The sequence below is a fragment of the Plecotus auritus genome (genome assembly GCF_963455305.1).
Source record: "Plecotus auritus genome assembly, chromosome: 1".
Taxonomy (NCBI): domain Eukaryota; kingdom Metazoa; phylum Chordata; class Mammalia; order Chiroptera; family Vespertilionidae; genus Plecotus; species Plecotus auritus.
Window position 1 is genome coordinate 174620699 of NC_137770.1, and position 22072 is coordinate 174642770.

Genomic DNA, 22072 nt, shown 5'->3' on the forward strand with positions numbered 1-22072 from the left:
TCGATGTTTCTAACTCTCTATCCCTCTCCCTTCCTCTCTGTAAAAAAATCAATAAAATATTTTTAAAAAAAAGTGACCAACCAAGAAAAGAGAATTAGGAGAAAGAAAAGAGACCAAAAATGATATCGAGAAAAGTAAAAAAAAAAAAAAAAAAAAAAGTAGGAAAGAAAAGAAAAAGGAGCAAAAAGGAAATATATATATTTATGGAGAAAACACCACAAAACAAACAAATAAACAAACAAAATGCAAACAACAAACACCCAGAAAAAGGGGGAGGGGACAGAATCTGTAGAGGCAGGGCTTATATACAAAAAGTAAGATTAAGGAATTGAATGAACAGGGGAAGGACCATGGTTTCAGTATAGAGGAGGTAGAAAGAGAATGAGTGATAAGAAGAAAAGAAAAATAAATAAGTAAATAAATAATTTTTTAATCTATTCATTTATTTTTGGAAAAGGAGAATAGAGGAGAGAGCAGATAGGCTTGAGTTTAGTGAGTGAAACTAATTAAACAATTAGGAGAAGAAGAGAGCAAGAGAGGAGAGGAAAAACAAAAGCATAAAACAAATTGACTAGCGAAGAAAGAGAAAAGAGATGGGTGCATGGACTTGGAGCAGGGGAGAGGAAATTAGATATATGAGTAAGCCAACAGAGACTACAATAATACTATCTATAAAACAGATAAAGATGATCAACTTTTAACAAGGGGTAAAAAGAAAGGAAAGAGAAAAACTAAAACAGGAACAGGAGAAAACAGTATGAAAAAGGGAGAGATGAAGAAGAAAAGAGTGGGACAAAAAGTAAAAATAAGATAAAATAAAATCATAAACTAAAAATTAAAAAATAAAATGAGGAAAAAGTAATACAAAAGATAAAACAAAAAAATATTAATTTTTTAAAGTAAAATATAAAAAAAAATAAAAAAGTGAAGTGTTGTTTGCTTCAGCCGAGTTTTAATGCCCCATGCGGGCTGGTTTAAGACCCCACTCTTCTGTCTGCCACTTCTCAGTTTTCTGTTAGGTAGTCAGCACCATGTTGAAGTTCCAAGCGATCCACTGCTCTGTTTGTATCTATCTCCACAGCCTTGGCTGCAATCAAGCAGAACCAATCTGCCTGCTTTGCCTGTCTGCCTGCTGTCAATCTTAATCACTCAAGTGTCTATTTCTGACAGGGCTTTAGGGGGAGGGGGTGCTGTATTGCTTTCTGGCACTGAACAGCCCCTCTTCAGCCCAGTCTCTGATTGCTCTTTGGTGTTATTCAGAGTCTTTGTTTTATTTGTAAATTTCAAGGTGTAGGCTGTGTGTGGCTGTATTAGATGCCTTGAGGCTGCTGGGAGAGCCTGGCTCTTAGGAGAAAAATGGCTGCTTAGGTTTGGAGGATCACAAATGTCTCAGTGCCAGATTCCTGGTCACCTCTCCCTGTCCTGCTCTTCTCCACCACCTCTCCCCAGACTCCACAAATCTGCACCTCTGCCTGCATGGCAGCCTCGTGTGAGTGTTTCTAATTGAAAGTCCCATGAACCGGGGTTTAATGAGTAAAAGCAAAGACAAAACAAAGGCAAAACAACCACATGACTGCAAGTTTCTCTCCCCCTGGCACCATGTGGCTCAGGCAGCTCTTCAGGCTGCCTTTCTGGGTGCAGCCTCTCATGGCTGTGGACTTAGATCTAGATTCCCCAGCTAGCAGCAGCCCTGTAGGCTTCCTTTCCACAGTCAGATGTTGCACCTGACCCCAAGGGACTCGGACTTGGTGCTGTGCAGCTTCTTTCTGACCCTCTTGGCCCGTTGGTTGCGCATGTCTCTCCAGCCCAGATCCCTGATTCTACCGTTCTCCAGGCGTCCTTCCCAGCTGTGAATTGTCTCACCAGCTGTGCCTAATTCACCACTTTTGAGTGCATGTTATTCAACTTAGTTGCTCCTTCTATCTGATCCAGAACAAGGCACAGGACAGGTATGCCTATTCAGCCGCCATTTTTCCTCCGTCAGTTTCTATCATCTCTCAGAGCTAATTTTTTTAAAACAATTTGAGAGCCTCTGTCTCGAAAAGATCCATCTAACCCATTTATTATAGAACAATTTGGATTTAATCCTACTTTTAATTTCACTATTTAAAATATTATATATTCTTGGTCTTGGTCAGGTAAGTCAGTTGGTTAGAGCATCATCTCACGGTTGTGGGTTTGATATCTGGTCAGGGCACATACAATGATCAACCAATGAATGCATAAATAATTGGAACTACAAGTCGATGTTTCTCTCATTCTCCCTCTCTCTGTCTCTCAATATCTCTCTAAAATCAATTTTAAAAAACACTTAAAATATATGTGAATTTCATTCTTTTTTTTTTCACTTACTTTTGCTGGATTAACATTTTCTTTGTTCTACTTTTGTTTATTCCTTTAATCTTTAGAAGTTAGAAACTCACCCTGGCTGGTGTTGTTCAGTGGTTGGAGCATTATCCAGTAACTGAAAGTTCAAGGGTTTGATTCCTGGTCAGGGAAAATACCCAGGTTGTTGGTTTGATCCCTGGTTGGGGTGGGTACCCAAGGCAACTGATAGATGTTTCTCTCTCACAATGATGTTTCTGTCTAACATTGAAGTTTCTCTCACTCTCTCTCTCTCCCGCTCCCTTCCTCTCTCTGTAAACATCAGTAAAAACATCCTGATTAGAAATTAGAAACTCATTCTCCTAATGATTACCTATAATTCTGGAAAACATACTTTAATTCATAGCAAGTTGTCACTTCCCCCACTTCTTTATATATTCCCTCACTAGTTTATATAATCTAGCATTTTAGTCTAAGATTATTTTTAAGTTCTTTATAATGAACACTTCTATAGATTTAGCAATAAATTTCACTGCTCACTATTGTTTCTTGTAACAATAATCACAATAATTATAGTAGTAGCAAACACTTAAATAGTGCTTACCATGTGGCAGATGAAGCTTGATATTATTAACTTTTTAATCCTCCCAATAACCCTATTATTATTACCATTGTGGGGTGGAACATACAAACTGAGACAAAGAAATGTTATTTGGTTTTCCTAAGGTCAGACAACTAATATGTGGATCCAGATTTTGGTGCTGCCTGAACTGTTATTCTTAATGTATTCACTATTCTGCCTGTTCTCTTTTATTTCTGATCTTCTTTTTTTTTTGTAATCTTTTTCCTAATGAGTTGATCTTCTGGTTCTTTTAAAACTGATCAATAGATGATAAAATGATTCCTTAGATATTTGAAAATGTCTTCTATATGGCTTAGTATTGAATTTTATGTTCAAAATTATTTTCCCTCAGTATTTTAAAGATACCATCATTATCTCTTTGTATTAATTTTACCCATGAGAAACCTCTTACCAAATTAATTGTTTTTATTCCAGAGAGAGAGAAGATGAGGGAGAGATAGAAACATCAATGATGAGAGAGAATCATCCATCAGCTGCTTCCTGCATGTCCCCTATTGAGGATCCAGCTCACAACCTGGGCATATGCCCTGAGACCTCCTGGTTCTTGGGTCAATGCTCAACCACTGAACCACACTGGCTGGACTCAAACTAATTTTTAATTTCTTTTCCAGTTAATATAATCTACTTTTTTTTTTTCTTGTTTGGAAGCTTGGTGTGTTTTCCGTCCCCCTCCCCCCAAATAACTTTTTGCTATACAAAGCATGTCCCTTGGACAGCAGCATTAGTATCGCCTAAAAGCTTCATAGAAATGCAGAATCTTGGGTTTCACCCAGATCTTTTGAAACAGAATCTTCATTTTAACAAACTCCTCATGTAATTTGTTTGCATATTAAAGTTTGAAAAGAACAGTCTTAAATAGATCTTTTTCCTTAGTTAAATTTTTCATCAATGAAGACAAATAGGGAGAATAATACAATGAACACCCAAAAAACCTTGACTTAAATTTGTTATATCTCAAAATCACCTGAGGAGCTTTTGAAAATTCCAACAATTATAGGAATGTCAGAAAGATGGCAGAATCTGCAGCCTCGGACTCTTTTTTTCCACAATGGAGATACTCATTTAGCAATATAAGGACCTTATTACTTTTGTCAGAATTTCAGAAGCCACTTAAGAGATTACAGCATCCCAGTCAAGCACAAGGCCAAGAAGAGGCACATTGGAGCAATTAGGGCATTCCATTGTATTTACCCAACATACCTCATCCTTCTGCCTGAACAAGGTGCAACAAGGTTCATCCTTCTGCCTGAACAACAAGAGAGCTCCTAATTTGTGACTTCTCTCTCAGGAGGGAAAGAGAGACATGGAACAGGTGTCCTTCATTCTGGCTTTTAAAAAATGTTTTTATTGATTTGAGAGAGAGAAAATGGGTCAAGGACCTAAACAGACACTTCTCTAAAGGGGACATACATATGGCCAAGAGATATGAAAACATGTTCAAAGTCACTAATCATCAGAGATGCAAATTAAAACAATGGAGAAAGAGAAAGAAACATCATTGAGGGAGAAACATTGATCAGCTGCCTTCTGCACAGCCCCTACTAAAGCTGGCACCCCAGGCATGTGCCCTGACTGGTAGTTGAACCAGAGACCTATCGGTACATGGGAGGACATTCAACCAATGGAGCCACACCAGCCAGGGCCTAGATTCTGGCTTGTTGAGGGGCTGCCCAAGGGACGGTCTCTCCTTACTCGGATTGCTGACAGAAAAGAGACTGGCAAACTTTAGCCCTTGTCAGTGTTGCTCAGTGGTTAAAGCATTGGGTTTGCTTCCCAGTCAAGGGCACATAGCTGGGTTGCAGTTTTGATACCCGGCCTCAGGTGGGGCACATGTAGGAGGCAACCAATCAATGTGTCTCTCACATCAATGTTTCTTTCTCTCTCTCTTCCTCCCTCCTTACCTCTCTTCTCCTCTTCCACTCACTCTAAAAATCAATGGGTGAGGATTACAAAAAAAAAAAAAAAAGGGAGAGAGAGAGAGAGAGAGAAACTGGCAAACTTTAGATGCCTGAGTTCTATGGATTGCTACAGCTCTAGAGGTATTGTAGTACTGCAGATAGATCCCTGGGAATGCTCCAGAGTAGGAAAAGGCAAAACTCTTCACCTGGAGATAACACACCCACACCCAGAGAAGACATATCCCAAAAAGGTTTGAGAGGTCCCTAGAATCTCTAGCTGGGCTGATTGGTGAAGATCTCTCCCTAGTGAAGACAGTCCATAAAGACTGTTTTCAGATATGCAAATTTCACCAAATGATAATAAGACACATCAAAGGAACAACTAAAACTCCAGAAACCATTCCTAAACAAATGGAAATGTGTGAATTACTCACCAAATAATTCAAAGTAACATCTTTAAAATGCTCAGTGAGCTAAAAGAGAACACAGACATCTAAAAATGTCAGGAAGAGTAAAGACAATCTCTTCAATAAATGGTGTTGGGGATATTGGACAGATACATGCGAAAAATAAAAGAAACTAGACCACCAAGTTACATCATACACAAGAATAAACTCAAAATGGATAAAAGACTTAAGTGTAAGTTGTGAAACCATAAAAATTCTAGAAGAAACCATAGGCAGCAAAATCTCAGACATCTCTTGTAGCAATATGTTTGCCAATACATCTCTTAGGGCAAGGAAAACAAAAGAGAAAATGAACAAATGGGACTACGTCAAAATAAAAAGCTTCTGCACAGCAAAAGAAACCATCAACAAAATGGAAAGGGATCCCATTGTATGGGAGAACATTTTGCCAGTGATACATCTGATAAGGGGTTAATTTCCAAAATATATAAAAAACTCATGCGACCTAACAAAAGGAAGCTAACCCAATTAAAAAATGGGTCAAGGATCTAAACAGACACTTCTCTAAAGGGGACATACATATGACCAAGATATATGAAAAAATGCTCAAAGTCACTAATCATCAGAGAGATGCAAATTAAAACAATGAGGTATCCCCTCACACCCGCCATAATGGCTATCATCAACAAGCTACAAATGCTGGTGGGAATGCAGACTGGTGCAGCCACTATGGAGAGCAGTATGTAGTTTTCCTCAAAAAATTAAAAATGGAACTGCCATTTGACCCAGTGATCCCACATCTAGGAATATATCCTGAGAATCCCAAAACACGGATCAGAAAGGATATATGCACCCCTATGTTTATAGCAGGGTTATTTACAATAGCTAAGATCTTGAAACAGCCCTAGTGCCCATCAGTAGATGAGTGAATAAAAAAGAAGTGGTACATTTACACAATGGAATACTATGTAGCTACAAAAATGAAGGATCTCTTATCCTTTGAGACAACATGGAGGTACATGAAGAGTATTATGCTAAGCAAAATAAGCCAATCAGAGAAAGACAAGTATCACATGATCTCACTTATGTGTAGAATCTAATTTAAAAAGTGACCAAAGAAAAAATAGATCCAGAGACATGGAAGTATGGAACCCACTTTTTTTTATGAATCTCAGAGGGAAGGGAGAGAGAAGGCAGGAAGAGATTAACCAAAGGACTTATGTGCATAATAACCCTTGGACACAGACAATAGTGTGGTGAAAGTTGTGGGGGGAGGGGGCCTGGGATTGTTTGGAGTGGGTCAATGGGGGAGAAGGGGGCATAAGTCATACTTTTAACAATAAAAAACATAAATTTAAAAATGTAAAAAATAAGCATATCAGGAAAATCAGGCATGAATCAAATGAGGTTACCAATAAAGAAATAGAAACTATAAAAAAAAAATTAATTCTAAACTGTAGTATACAATAACAAAATTGGGGGGGGGGGTGTTGGAATGACTACAGGGATCAATAACAGACTGGATCAATCTGAAGAAAGAATTAGTGAACTTGATGCCAAGGTTATTTGAAATCAAGTCAGAGGAGCAAAAAGAAGAACAAAGGAAAATGAAGAGATACTAGGGACTTAAGGATACCCTTTAATAGACCAATCTACATATTATGGGAGTTCTAGGAGTAGAAGAGAGAAATTGTCATAAAGCCAGTTCTAGGAGTAGAAGAGAGAAATTGTCATAAAGCCTACTTGAAGAAATAATGGGTAAAAACTTCCAAATTGAGAGATAAAATGGACATACAAATTTAAGAAGCTCAAAAGACGTTCCACTGCCGAAACCGGTTTGGCTCAGCGGATAGAGCGTCGGGCTGTGGACTGAAGGGTCCCGGGTTCGATTCCGGTCAAGGGCATGTACCTTGGTTGCGGGCACATCCCCAGTTGGGGGTGTGCAGGAGGCAGCTGATCGATGTCTCTCTCTCATCGATGTTTCTAGCTCTCTATCCCTCTCACTTCCTCTCTGTAAAATATCAATAAAATATATTTTTTAAAAAAAAGACGTTCTACTTGAATAAAACCAAAAAGACCTACACTGAGACACTAAAACTGTCATTAGTCATAGACTCTCCTATTGATGTTTTTATCTCTCTATCCCTCTCCCTTCCTCTCTCTCTAAAAATCAATAAAAACGTGTAAAAAGAACAAACCAAAAATAACAGTTGACCACAATGTGCAAAAATTGGAAATATTGTGCACTACTATTGGGAATAAAACTTGGAAACCAGTTTAGAGGTTCCTCAAAAAAATCAAAAATAGAATCACCATAAAATTATTAATTCTATTTCTGAGTATATATCCAAGAGAATTGAAAGCAGGATTTCAGAGAGATGTTGCAGTAATATTCACAATGGCCAAAAGGTGGGAAAAGCCCAAATATCCATTGACAAATGAATAGGTAAAGAAAATGTGGTATATACATACATTGGGATATAATTCAGCTGTAAAAAAAAAAAAAAAATGGAAATCTTGTCACTTTCTACAACATGATGAGCCTTGATGACGTTATGCTGAGTGAAATAAGCCAGGACAAATATCTTATTTTAGTGATATATTTAGAGTAGTTAAAAATCATGGTAACAGAAATTAGCATGGTAGTTGCCAGGGGTTTGGGTAAGGGGGATATTTTACCATCATTAAATGGCATTCACTCAAAATCAGAATTTTTATACTTAAAGTTGTAAAAATATATCTGCTATAAATTTTAATAAAATTAACTATTTGGTAAAGTGGATGTTTTAAAATTGGTTTTCAAAGTCTTCTCTCAGTTTTGTAGTAGGTGCTGTCTCTCCTGCTGTTGTTGTCCCTTCCATGCTACAATTGCAAGAAGAAGGATATGGTGTTGAGAAAGGCATTCCAACCTTACTAATGGCTGCTAGCAGTGTGGATGACATCTTAGCTATCACTGGATTCAGTATATCCATGAGCATAGTCTTCTCCACAGGTAAACAAGAAAATACAACCACTGCCATGTAATTCATAACTTTTTGTTGTTATTTCCTTCAGTTATTAAGCAAGATTTTTATAAATTTAATAACTTTTTATTCTTTATTGAAAGCTCATTCTAGACCAGGGAGGAAATTTCAATGGGTTAAAAAACCACTACTTAATACAAGTTATTTCATTTTAATAACCATATATTTCAGTTAATTTGATAACCATTAAATTACCACTTATCTGCTCAAGTTGCTTTGGAATTTTATCACAGTTTTTATTTTTATTTATTTATTTTTTTAAGAAATAAAGTGTATATTATTTATTACACTGAAACAAAATCATGCCTTTTGGCTTAATCCTACCGAGTTAAGAACATTAACAATAATTTGCATACAACAAAGTTCTCAAAACATAGCAGATGGATTACTTTACATATGTATTTTAAGCATACTAGGTATTTATGACTCAAGTAACCTTGGACATATTTTAAACAGCAAAAATATACAAAACAGTTACAACTGGAAATTATACTGGCCCAAGTGCCCTGTGTTTTTATCCCAGAGACACACTACAGAAATCCCAAGTTAAGACAACTTCGCAAAATGTTTTGAATATTAAGAATGTTTTTTGGGAGCGAACACAATTCTGAGGCAGGAAGTCTAGTGAGGGAGCACACCTGTTTCTCCACTCCCCTCGAGAGGTCCAGTTCAGGTTCCCACCGTGAAAGAGCTGCTCGAGTCCCTTCTGTTTCAGATGGGCAATCGTTGGATGGTGTGACTTTTGCATCTTCACTGCAATGAGTGATAGTTTGTGAAATGCATGTCTATTTTAAAACATAACCATATCCCAGCAGACGAAGCAGCAGGCACTGTTGGTGGTCTGAGAGTAACATCTGCTCCCCACCCATCTGGGCCCTGTAAGCAGGGAGCGTGGAGGGTGTCAAGCAGCCCGGAGTTGCTGTCAGTGGCACTGTGGAGTTGATTGTAGTCACCTTTCTACCATATTAATTACAATCATAGCTGTACCCTTTTTCTTGGCAATGGAAGCTTCTCGCTAATACCTTATTCCTATGAATGCATTTGGGGCACAACATATTATCCTCCAGGTGTGGGGGTGGAAAGTTGCGGGAAGGTATCAAGAAGAGTGCACACACTTGCCCCGGTTTTTCAGGAACCCAGGCTTGCCCAGCATAAAACTGTAGCTGAACCCAACCCTCTGTGTCTGCAGGGAGACTTTGTCCATGGACCACACACCATTTGTAACCAGAGGCCTCCTGTGTCAACCTCACAGTCTCCATCTCCCCAGTCTTCCCAGTAGTGGCTGCAATTCTGCTCCAGGAGGCAAACACATCATCCGGGGTGGAAGTTGTCACGAAAATATTGTCCATTCCCTCCAGGAGAGCAGCAGCACCCCCGTCAGGAGCAGGCCCCCCCACCAGGGGAGCAGTCAGTTCAGGAAGACCAGAACTGTCCACAGTCATTTCCCCCTTTTGCATCTTCAATTTCCTTTGTGATAATGTCAATATCTTTGCCTCCTCTGGTTTGATAGGAATATTCTTTTGATTAGGGTAAGCATATGCACGCAGCCTATCATATGTTTCCCATTTCTGGCCGCTGGTGCTCAGCTTTAATTGCTGGCACCAAGCCCCCACGACGTCTCGGTGAATCATGTTAACTGGTGGCAAGTGAAGGGGCAGTGGAGGAATTGGTATCTTCTTGTGAATTCTTACTCTTTTTTTTTCTGGTGCCATCTTTTGTGGACAAGAAACTTTGTCATCTTTCTTAGATCTCTTCCGTTTGGTCTCCATCTCTGAGGTTCTTTGTTGACTTGGTTCACCAGCACCCTCATGTTTCTCTTTAGTTGGTACCAGTTGGGATTTTGAAGCTTTTTGCTGCTCCCCTGACTTCTTTGGGGACTTCTTCTTGCCTTTTGCATTTTCCATACTGAGAAAAGAATTCAAGGCTGACGAAGAAAATGTTCTTACTTCTGAAATGGCCCCTGACCCAAAATTGCTTTTCTTTATCACAGTTTTTAATAGATAATTTTAAGCAGTAGTATTATTAGTACTACTAATATATTTAATAGATATTTTTGAAATATACCTTTGGACATCATCTTATATAATAAAGAGGTAATATGCAAATTGACCATCACTCCAACACACAAGATGGCCGCCCCCATGTGGACACAAGATGGCCACCACAAGATGGCCAGCATGGGGGGCTGTAGGGAGGGACCAGGCCTGCAAGGGAGGGTAGTTAGGGGTGACCGGGCCTGCAGAGGAGGGCAGTTGGGGACAATCAGGCCTGCAGGGGAGGGCAGTTGGGAGGACTCAGGCCTGCAGGGGAGGGCAATTGGGGGGGACCAGGCCAGCCGGGGAGGGCAGTTGGGGGGAACCAGGCCTGCAGTGGAGGGCAGTTGGGGGTGACCAGGCCAGCAGGGGAGGGCAGTTAGGGGTGACCAGGTCAGTAGGGGAGAGCAGTTGGGGGCGACCATGCCTGCAGGGGAGGACAATTAGGGGAGACCAGGCAGGCAGGGGAGGGCAGTTAGGGGTGACCAGGCTAGCAGGAGAGAGCAGTTAGGGGCAATCGGGCTGGCAGGGGAGAGGTTAGGCATCGATCAGGTTGGCAGGGGAGTGGTTAGGGGGTGATCAGACTGGCAGTCAGAAGTGGTTTGGGGCAATCAGGCAGGCAGGCAGGCGAGCAGTTGGGAGCCAGCAGTCCTGGATTGTGAGAGGGATCCCAGATTGGAGAGGATGCAGGCTGAGCTGAGGGACATACACCCCCCTGTAAACTAAAGGCCCGGTGCATGAATTTCATGCACTAAGTAAACTAGAGGCCCAGTGCATGAATTTCGTGCACGGGTACAGTCTCTAGGCCTGGCCTACAATCAGGGCCATCCTCCCCAGCTGCCCACAGCTGGCCCAGAAACCTGCTGCCACCCACCCCCAGTTCCCCTTTCACCATAGAGTGATCAGTGCCTGACAGCCAGGGGAAGGAGCTGAGAGGTCGGCTGTTACTTCCCGCTCACCAGCCCTGCCCCTGCCGTGGGTTGCCCTCTGTGTGTGGGGTGACCAGTGGGGTGGGGGCCTTGGTCTGGCACCATCCACATCCCCCGCCACCCACCCCTGGTTCCTCATTCGTCATCAGGCAATCAGTGCCTACTGGCAGGGGAAAGGAACTGAGAGGTGGTCAGTGCGCCTCATAGTGACTGGTCCAGCGGTCATTCTGATCGTTCTGCCTTTAGGGTCAATTTGCATATTACCCTTTTATTATATAGGATAGAGGCCTGGTTCATGGGTGGGGGCTAGCCGGCCTGCCCTCATGGGGGCCCTGGATCTGGGTGGCGGTGTCCCTGCTGGGGGGCAGGGCTGGCCAGGGCAAGGGGCTGTGGGCGGTTTTCAGATCAGCCACGCCCCCTATCGGTGTGGGGGATTCTACGAGGGGGGCCGGCCTGGGTGAGGGGCCATGGGTAGTTTTCAGGCCAGCCAAGCCCTCAATTGGGGTGGGGGTCCCCACTGGGGGATGGAGCATGCCTGGGCAAGGGACTGTGGGCAGTTTGCAGGCCAGCCACACCCCTATTGGTGAGGGCCATGGAGGGGTTGGCCAGCCGCCCCACCCTCAATCGGGGTGGGAGAGGCTGATCAGTGGTGGCGCCATCTGGGGGCAGGGACTGAGTGTCATAGCGACCAGTTGTCTGGTCATTACGGTGTTACGGTCTCTGGCTTTTTATATATATAGATATAGATGGTTGCTCTATTATTAAGACAAGTTAAATGTATAGAGTGTGTACAACTGTGCACCTTTTGGTAGTGGTGGAACAAGATCCTACACCAGTTCTGAATCCCAAGGTGTTAATTTGGTCTTGAATGTCACTTTACAGAAATCATAACAGTAAAAATTTCCACATTTAGTAATGATTTTAGTTATCAGCAATGTTTGAAATTCAGTCTTCTATATTATTGAAGCAAAATATTTAAGTTGAAAAATAATATATAAAGTTTCTCTTGAAATCAAAAGATATACATTTTAAAAATTGAAAAGATAAAAATAAAATCTGCAATGATCATATCCCAGGAATAATAATTCTGAATCTTTTGATGTAAGTCCACCCAGAATCAATCTATCTATCTATCTATCTACCCCCTACCTACCTACCTACCTATCTATCAGCTCTCTCTCTCTCCTCTCTGTTCCAAATCCTATATAACAAACACTAATACGCAAATTGACCAAACGGCGGAATGACTGGTGGAAGGACGGGTCATTATGACATGCACTGACCACCAGGGGGCAGACGCTCAATGCAGGAGCTGCCCCCTGGTAGTCAGTGCACTCCCACAGGGGGAATGCATCTCATCCAGAAGCCGGGCTCACAGCTGGCGAGCACAGCAGCAGTGGCGGGAGCCTCTCCCGCCTCCACTGCACGCGGGTGGTAAGGAGCGAGAGGTCCTGGACTGCGAGAGCCCCATACTGAGAAAAGGATGTCTGACTGCAGGCGGACATCCCCCGAGGGGTCCCAGTCTGCAAGAGGGCACATGCCGGGCTGAGGGACATTCCGCCCATGCACAAATTTTATGCACTGGGCCTCTAGTATTCTTATAAAATTATTGAACATTGACCATACTTGATTATAACCTGAACTAGAGGCCCGGTGCACAAAATTTGTGCACAGCTGCGGTTCCTAGGCCTGGCCGGTGATCGAAGCGTGAGCATCTGGCATGGAAGGGCAGGTCCCAGCTGACCTCTGAGCCCTGGGCTGCACCTGAGCCCCCAGACTCTCATGCTCCCCCTGCGCCTCAGTCATGGCGCCCGAGTTTCCATGTGGAGATGTGATGGGTGTGGCTGGACGTGGCAGGCCAGGGTGCAGCGAGGGCCTCTGGGCTGCCCAGCGGTGCTGCATGGAAGCTGGACTGGCAGGGCTCTCTCTCCTGGCCAGCCTTGCGGACCAGTTCCTGTGCAAACCCATGGGGACCCCAACCAGCCCCTGCAGTCCCAGCGGCTGTGGCCCGGCTCACCCAGAAGAGGCAGTGCAGGTGCGGGGCAGGCTCCTCGTGGGTGCTCGGCAACTGTGCGTGAGCCCTGGCGTCCCAGGGGAGGGGAGCAGGGGGAGTGAGAGTAAGCTCGGCAGACACCTCACGTTCTCACCGCTCCTCCATCCCCATCACCCCCACCCCCAGGTAGCTGGCGAGAGGTCACAGCAAGTCGCCGACACCCACCATGTTTTGCGCCACCCCCTGGTGGTCAGCACACATCATAGTGAGCAGTCAAACTCCCGTTCTCCCAGTCAAATGACCGCCCATAGGGACAATTTGCATATTAGGCTTTTATTATATAGGATAGGATTGTTTTGCACTTAATTGTATATTGCACACAGGTTTCTCTTCGGTAAATAGATTTCTGTGACATTGTAATGATTGCATAGTACTCAATTATCTGTATCATAATTTCTTGTTGAAAACTGAAGTTGACTCCTATAGTTTCTATTAAAATAATACTTGAGTGAACATCTTATAACTAAATAGCGGTACCTAAAGTTAATATTTTCTTACTCTTAAAAGAATAATCATTGAGCTAAAAAGTATATGGAGTTAATAAGCTTTTGAAATATATTGCCGCAATATCATGTCCTACCATGGTGCACCAGTTTGCCACTTTCTCCTCACCCTTTTCAAAACTAGATATTATTCTTTTCTTTTTCCCTTGCTAATTTGTTAGGTGAAAAGTGAGACCACTTTAAATGGAGTACTTTTTCTACTAGTGATGTTAAACAAATATTCATGTTTATTGGTCGTCGACATTTTGGCATGTTTTATATATTTCTTTTCTTGGAATCTTTTGCCTTATAGATGTGTTCATCTTTTGTTCTTTTTGATTTATCAAGATTCTTCATAAAATTAAGAATGATAACCCTTTGTATTATATTCTTAGTTTTCCCCAATTTTAATTTTAATTTATAAGAGTTCTTTTTTGCTATTCAGAAGTTCTTAAATTTCTGTTAACAAATATGGTCATCTTTTCCTTCATTAATGGTATCAGTTATTCTCTCAAAAAATATTTCTGGCCAGGCCTCTGTGGCTCAGTTGATTGGGCATCGTTCCATGCACCAAAAGGTTGTTGGTTCAATTCCTGGGTCAGGGCACACACCCAGGTTTCAGGCTTGATCCTTGGTAGGGGTTCTTGATTCCAGTAGAGGCATGCAGGAGGCAACCCATCCATGTGTAGCTCTCTCATCGATGTCTGTCTGTCTGTCTGTCTGTCTGTCTGTCTCTCTCTCTCTCTCTCTCTCTCTCTTTCTCTCTCTCCCTCCCTCCCTCCCTCCCTCCCTCCCTCCCTCCCTCTCCTTTCCACTTTCTCTAAAAATCAATTAAAATATATATATACATATACAGCCATTGTGCCAGCCATTATGACAAACACTGAGGATAAACAGTGAACAACAATATTATTGGGTAACTAGAGGCCTGGTGTACAAAATTCATGCACGGGTGTGTGTGTCCCTCAGCCCAGCCTGCACCCTCCCCAATCTGGGACATCCCTCTCACAATCCAGGACTGCTGGCTCCCAACTGCTCACCTGCCTGCCTTCCTGATTGCCCCTAACCGCTTCTGCCTGCCAGCCTGATCACCCCCTAACCACTCCCCTGCCAGCCTGATTGATGCCTAACTTCTCTCCTGCCAGCCTGTTTTCCCCTAACTGCCCTCCCCTGCAGGCCTGGTCACCCCTAACTGCCCTACCCTGCAGGCCTGGTCACCCCTAACTGCCCTCCCCTGCAGGCCTGGTCCCTCCCAACTGCCTTTCCCTGCAGGTTTGGTTGCCCCCAACTTCCCTCCTCTGTAGGCCTGGTCACCCCTAACTGCCCTCCCCTGCAGGCCTTGTCCCCCGCAACTTCTCTCCCCTCCAGGCCTGGGTCCCTCCCAACTGCCTTTCCCTGCAGGCCTGGTTGCCCCCAACTTCCCTCCTCTGCCAGTTTGGTCACCCCTAACTGCCCTCCCCTGAAGGCTTGATCGTCCCCAACTGCCCTCCCCTGAAGGCTTGATCGCCCCCAACTGCCCTCCCTTGCAGGCCTGGTTCCTCCCAACTGCCCTCCTCTGCTGGCCTGATTGCCCACAACTGCCCTCCCTTGCAGGCCTGGTCCCTCCTAACTGCCCTCCCCTGCTGGCCATCTTGTGGTGGCCATCTTGTGTGCACATGGGGGCAGGATCTTTGACCACATGGGGCAGCCTTCTTGTGTGTTGGAGTGATGGTCAATCTGCATATTACTCTTTTATTAAATAGGATTGCTTCATACTTGTTTTAAGTTCCATTGATGTTTCCACCCATTTAATGGTCACAATAGTGCTATGTTCATTTATAGACAAGGAAACTGAGGAACATCCTATCTAATAAAAGAGTAATATGCAAATTGACCATACCTCCGCTACACCCACCAGCCATGCCCACCAGCTATGCCCACCAGCCAATCAGGAGGGAATATGCAAATAAACCCAACCAAGATGGCTGCAGCCACAGAGCGAGCAGGAGGCTTGGGTTTCCCTGGCAATGGAGGAAGCCAAGCTTTCCGCCTGCCCTTGCTGGCCCAGGCCTCCACTCAATGTTACAAAGTTTCAATTATAGAAGATAAATAAAGCCCAACAGAAATGGCGGCAGCCATGGAGCTGGAGAGAGCAGGAGGCTAGGGTTGCCCGCGGTGATGGAGGAAGCCAAGCTTCTGCAGCCCTGGCCTGCTTTGGCCTCCACTTAAGGCTACAAAGTTTCAATTATAGAAGATACATAAATCCCAACAGAAATGGCTGCCGCCACGGAGCAAGCAGAAGGCTTGGCTCCACTCCAGGATACAAAGTTTCAATTGTAGAAGATAAATAAGCCCCAGATACCAGGGCTTCCGCTTGGGTCGCCGGGGGGTGTGGCCAGCCTGCAAACCACCACAGGCCCGTTGCCCAGGCTGCCCCACACCCCAAGGGAACCCCCACTCTGATCCGGGACACCCTTCAGGGCAAACCAGCCAGCCCCCACCCATGCACCAGGCCTCTATCCTATCTAATAAAAGATTAATATGCAGACTGACCATCACTTCAACATACAAGATGGCTGCCCCCATGTGGTCAAAGATCCTGCCCCCATGTGGACACAAGATGGCCACCACAAGATGGCCAGCAGGGAAGGGCAGTTGGGAGGGACCAGGCCTGCAAGGGAGGGCAGTTGGGGGCGATCAAGCCTTCAGGGGAGGGCAGTTGGGGGCGATCAAGCCTTCAGGGGAGGGCAGTTGTGGGCGATCAGGCCAGCAGGGGAGGGCAGTTGGGAGGGACCAGGCCTGCAAGGGAGGGCAGTTGGGGGTGATCAAGCCTGCTGGGGAGGGCAGTTAGGGGTGACCTGGCCAGCAGAGGAGGGAAGTTGGGGGTGACTAGGTCTGCAGGGAAGGGCAGTTGGGGGGGGACCCAGGCCTGCAGGGGAGAGCAGTTGGGGGGGACCAGGCCTGCAGGGGAGGGCAGTTAGGGGTGACCAGGCTTGCAAGGGAGGGCAGTTAGGGGTGACCAGGCCTGCAGGGGAAGGCAGTTAGGGGCAAACAGGCTGGCAGGGGAGCAGTTAGGCATCAATCAGGCTGGCAGGGGAGTGGTTAGGGGGTGATCAGGCTGGCAGGCAGAAGCGATTAGGGGCAATCAGGAAGGCAGGTAGGCGAGCTGTTGGGAGCCAACAGTCCTGGATTGTGAGAGGGATGTCCGACTGCCCGTTTAGGGGTCCCAGATTGGAGAGGATGCAGGCTGGGCTGAGGGACACACACCCCCGTGCACGAATTTCGTGCACTGGGCCCCTAGTAGGTTAAATAATTTGCTCAGCCCTGTCTGGTTTTGCTCAGTAGTTAGAGCATTAGACTGTCGACCAAAGGGTCTCAGGTTCCAGTCCCAGTCAAAGGTACATACCTCAGTTACAGGTTCGACATAGCCCAGGTCAGTTGCATGTGGGAGACAACCAGTCAATGTGTGTCTCACATCGATGTTTCTCTCTCCCCTGGCACTTCTCCTTCTCTCTAGAAAAATCAATGGAAAAAATATCCTGAGGTGAGGATTTAAATAAATAAATTTGCTCAAAGTCACAAATCCATTAAGTAGGGTAGCCAAAATACAAATCTGGCTGTTTGACCCCAGACCCACACTTTTAAGTACTATTCTATACAGATGTGGTTGCATAAAATATATTGATGACTCAGTTGACCCTTGAATAATCCCAGGATTGACCCTAGAATAAATTTTTTTTTATGTAGTTACTGTTGAATTGTTCTTTTGATATTTATTTATTTTTTATTTTTTTTATTGACTTCAGAGAGGAAGGGAGAGAGAAAGAGAGATAGAAACATTAATGATGAGAATTAATCATTGATTGGCTGCCTCCTGTATGCTTCACACTGGGGATCAAGCCCCCAACCCAGGCATGTGCCCTGACTGGGAATTGAACCATGACCTCCTGGTTCATAGGTCTATGTTCAACCACTGAGCCATGCCAGCCAGGCTGTTCTTTTTATATTTAAATATTTTTTTTCTTTGTCATAATCATACATCCGAAAATAAATATTACCAGCCTTGTGCTAGGTGCCAGAGGCGCTTCTTTGTCAGTCCTGTCCATTCTTCTACCTCACTTGATCTTGTAGTCAGGGTGTGTAAGGGAAGCACATTGTAGCGTATTACTTCTTTGTTTCCTGGCCTACTTATTCAATAAACATTTCTGAATTGAGTGTTTGTATTAAATTATTTAAGAGTACACATCTAACGTATCAAATAGATCGGCATACATTTTTTATATTTGTTAATATTAAAGATTCATTTTTGTATATTTCTGTAAAATACATACCTTTCTTCATAAATCACCTATGTTTGATTTTCTGATGTGTTGGGTATGTAAAAATTTTTCTCTATGATCTGTTTTCCTTATGTGTGCCCTTTTAGGTGGCATACTTCATGATCTCCTAACTTCTTTTCGGGATATAATTATTGGTGTGCTACTAGGAACATTTTTGGGAATTTTTCTTCAATATTTTCCAAGTGAAGATCAGGTAAATAAAAAATTAGTCAACCTTTAGAAGTATAGAATTGGTTATTATTTTCAAAATTTGAATTTTTTAAATATCCATGAAATATTACATTTAATATTTTTTGTCTTTCTCCAAAAGTGTAGCCTCCATTGCCTACTTTGCTTTAAACTGAGCACAGTTCTGATTGATAGGAGTCAATGGCCTTGACTAAAGTCTTTGCTTCTGGACTTGGCAAATAAGGAATATTAGGGAAAATTTTTTTGATGGAACACTGAGTAAATCTTGTATTTATAAATGTAATGAAGGTGTTGACAGAAAAAAATATATACACCTTTTATAAAGGATTATGTACTTACTGACTAAATACCTTTAAAAAATATTTTTTGAAACCTGTTGTGCTATGACAGAGATAACATATCTTTTTACTATGCTGTTGGTTTGGTTTTTTTTAGTATATTTCTTTATTTATTTCAGAGAGGAAGGGAGAGGGATAGAGAGAAACATCAATGATGAGAGAGAATCATTGATCAGCTGCCTCCTGCACGCCCCCTACTGGGGATCAAGCCCACAATCCGGGCATGTGCCCTTGGCCGGAATCGAACCTGGGTCCCTTCAGTCTGCAGGCCGATACTCTACCCACTGAGCCAAACCAGCTAGGGCTATGCTGTTGGTTTTTAAATTAAGCTTCCTAATGCATAATACTTTGCAATGGATACTTTTTAAAAATATATAATTAAAATATCATCTCCATTCTACCCCACCCTTTTCCTCACTAAATTGCCTACTGACTTCTGACAACTTTTTCTAATCTTTCTTAACTCACACTTTCCCTTGATCTAAGTTAAATTCATTCCCACTCCCTTTGACTAAGGCAACACTATTAAACTCAATCCTTTCCTGCCCTAAAGAATGTGCCCCCAAAAAAGAAAGAATGTGCCAATACTCTTGTATATCTGTAATGTCCATTTTGATTTGCCTCTAACAATTGTCATAACTAATGACATTTTCAGAAATTTATTTTTAAGAATCCATTGGATATGTTATATAGAACTACAGGTTATATTGCTCTCTCTTTTCTTTCCTTTTTCACTTACAGTTAAAATATTTTAACCATTTTACTGACATTACTAACATGTGGCAGAAGATGAAATAATAATTATAAATTTTGTCACTTGTTATCAAGTCTGCTAAAATATTTGGTGAGGAAGAAAGCCAAAATTTTACGCATTATTTAATATAACATATTATAGTATCAAAAGGTCAATAATGAATGACATAGAACGTAAATGTTGTATTATATGTTTAATGTAAATAATTTATAAAAATTTATATAATTCTAGACAAATCTTCCAATAAAGAGAGCATGCCTTATTTTGAGTTTGTGTGTTTCTGCCGTCATAGTCAGCAATAGCATCGGTATACATGGAGCTGGAGGGTTATTCACACTAATGTTGACTTTCATTGGAGGAATGAATTGGACCACAGATAAGGTGAATATTTTTAATACACCATTTTTATAGATAAAATAACTGAATTTTTTTACATTATAATGGACATTTAGGAAACCTTCTCATTCTGGTTGGAAGATATTCCAAAAGTGTGTGTCTTGGAGGAAGTTTATAAATCAATAAAGGAAATAAAGTATTTAAGAAAAGGAACTGCACATACACTAAAATGCAATCAGGAGTTGAGTTATCTCATCAGGCCTATTTCCCCCCAACTTTTATGTAATATGATTATATAACTTTTATTGATTTAATTATTTTATTAATTAAAATTTTAGTTATACAGTTAGGACATGAAAACATTCTCATATAAGATGAAACAATACACATATAGAATAAATTGTAAAATAGTCCCTTTTCCTCACTACTCCCAAATATCAAACAGAATTATTTCCTCTAATCAATCCTCTATTTGTAGACATTTAGATCATTTCCATTTTTTTGTTATTATAAACAGTGCTGCCATGAACAGTCCTGTTCATGTGTCTTTTTGCAAGTATACAAATACTTCTGTAGGAATATATTCCTAGAAATAGAATTGTTGAATTTTGAAATGGTGCATTTCTATTTTGATGGGGACTGCCAAATTCTCCATTCAAAAGATTTTATATATTTACACTATTTACTACCACCAGGATAACAGAGTCCCCAATACCTCAACCCATCAACACACTAATATTACCACTAGTTCTATTATTTTTAATCTGATTGGGGGGAAAAAACTATATAACATTATTTATGAAATATTTTTCAGCTATAAAAAAAGAACAAAATCTTAACCATTTGCAATAACATGGATGCATGTGGAGAGCACTGTGCTAAGTGAAATAAATCAGAGGACAAATACTATATTCTTTTACTTATGTGTAATCTAAAAAACAAAACAAAAATAGGCCCATAGATACAGAGAACATACTGATGGTTGTCAGAAGGGAGTGGTGTGGGGAATAAATGAAAATGGTGAAGCACAATAAGAGGTACAAATTTTCAATTATAAAGTAAACTAGTGGCCCGGTGCACGAAATTTGTGCAAGAGGGCAGGGGGGTCCCTCAGCCCAGCCTGCACCCTCTCCAATCGGGGACCCCTTGGGGGATTTCCAACTGCCGGTTTAGGCCCGATCCCTCTGTGGGATCGGGCCTAAACCAGCGGTCGGATATCCCTCTTGCAATCTGGGACTGCTGGCACCTAACCACTCACCTGCCTGCCTGCCTGATCGCCCCTAACCCCTTGGCCTGCCTTCCTGATCACCTCTAACCTCTCTGCCTGCCTGCCTGATTGCCCCTAACTGCCCTCCTCTGCAGGCCTGATCTTGCCTCCAACTGCCCTCCCCTGCCGGCCTGATCTTGCCCAATGGCCCTCCCCTGCTGGCCTGATTTCGCCCCCAACTGCCCTCCCCTGCCGGTCTGATCACCCCTGATGGCCTCTGCCTTGGCCCCCACCACCATGGCTTTGTCTGGAAGGAAGTCGGACATCCGGAAGATGGCCAGTCGACCCGGTCTAATTAGCATTACCCTTTTATTAATATAGATAGATTACATAGGATAGGATTGCTTAAATGGGGTGGGGGGAAAGCCTTTTTCATCAGGAGGAGATGCTCTTGGCAGACAAAAATACATAATTCCTATATCTGGATTGATAGCCATCTTTTTGTGGGTGGGGTTTTTTGTTTTTCCCTCTTGTAAACTTCACTTTTACTATAAATGGCCATCAGAAAATCCAGACATAAAAGGAATAGTTAAAAAGATAATTTCTTCCCCAAACAAAGGAGATCAAAGTTTTATGTATCTTCTATTTAAAAAGATGAACCCAGATTAGGCTGAAACTCTTCATCCAAGTTCCTGGAGAAGAGCCAGCACTGTTATGTCCACAGGGTCTTTGCTGTAACCACATCACTGGCTGATAGAACTGGGAGAGATTCATTCCCAGAAAGGGAAGCTTGGCAAGCAACCAAGTAAAAATCTATACGTTCTGCCCTGGCCAAGTAGCTCAGTAAGTTAGAGCATACTCCTGATATGCCAAGGTTATGGGTCGATTCCTGTTCAGGGCACATATGAGAAACAATAAGTGCAGTAGAACAACAAGTCAATATTTCTTTTTCCCTCCCTTCCTCTCTTTCTCTAAAAATCAATCAATTAATTAATTTTAAAAAAGAATCTATATGTTTGGGGTTTGGCTTTAAGGAAAAAAAAAAAAAAAACTGAAGTTTTCAAAATGGATCCTTCCAAAACAGCCTAACAGATTACCAATTTTTTTTTCCTCATAATTTAAGACTATTGGGATTC

General features: G+C 42.6%; 1 protein-coding gene across 1 annotated transcript in view; it reads left to right on the top strand.

The window, feature by feature from the left end:
- Positions 1 to 22072, top strand: part of SLC9B1 (solute carrier family 9 member B1) — a gene marked incomplete at both ends in the record, with an annotated part of 67494 nt that overhangs the window by 41093 nt on the left and 4329 nt on the right. Inside the window, 2 exons of the mRNA XM_080655250.1 lie at positions 8090 to 8265; positions 18199 to 18305. Coding sequence (XP_080511376.1) covers positions 8090 to 8265; positions 18199 to 18305 — 283 coding nt within the window. The remainder of the gene's footprint in view (positions 1 to 8089; positions 8266 to 18198; positions 18306 to 22072) is intronic.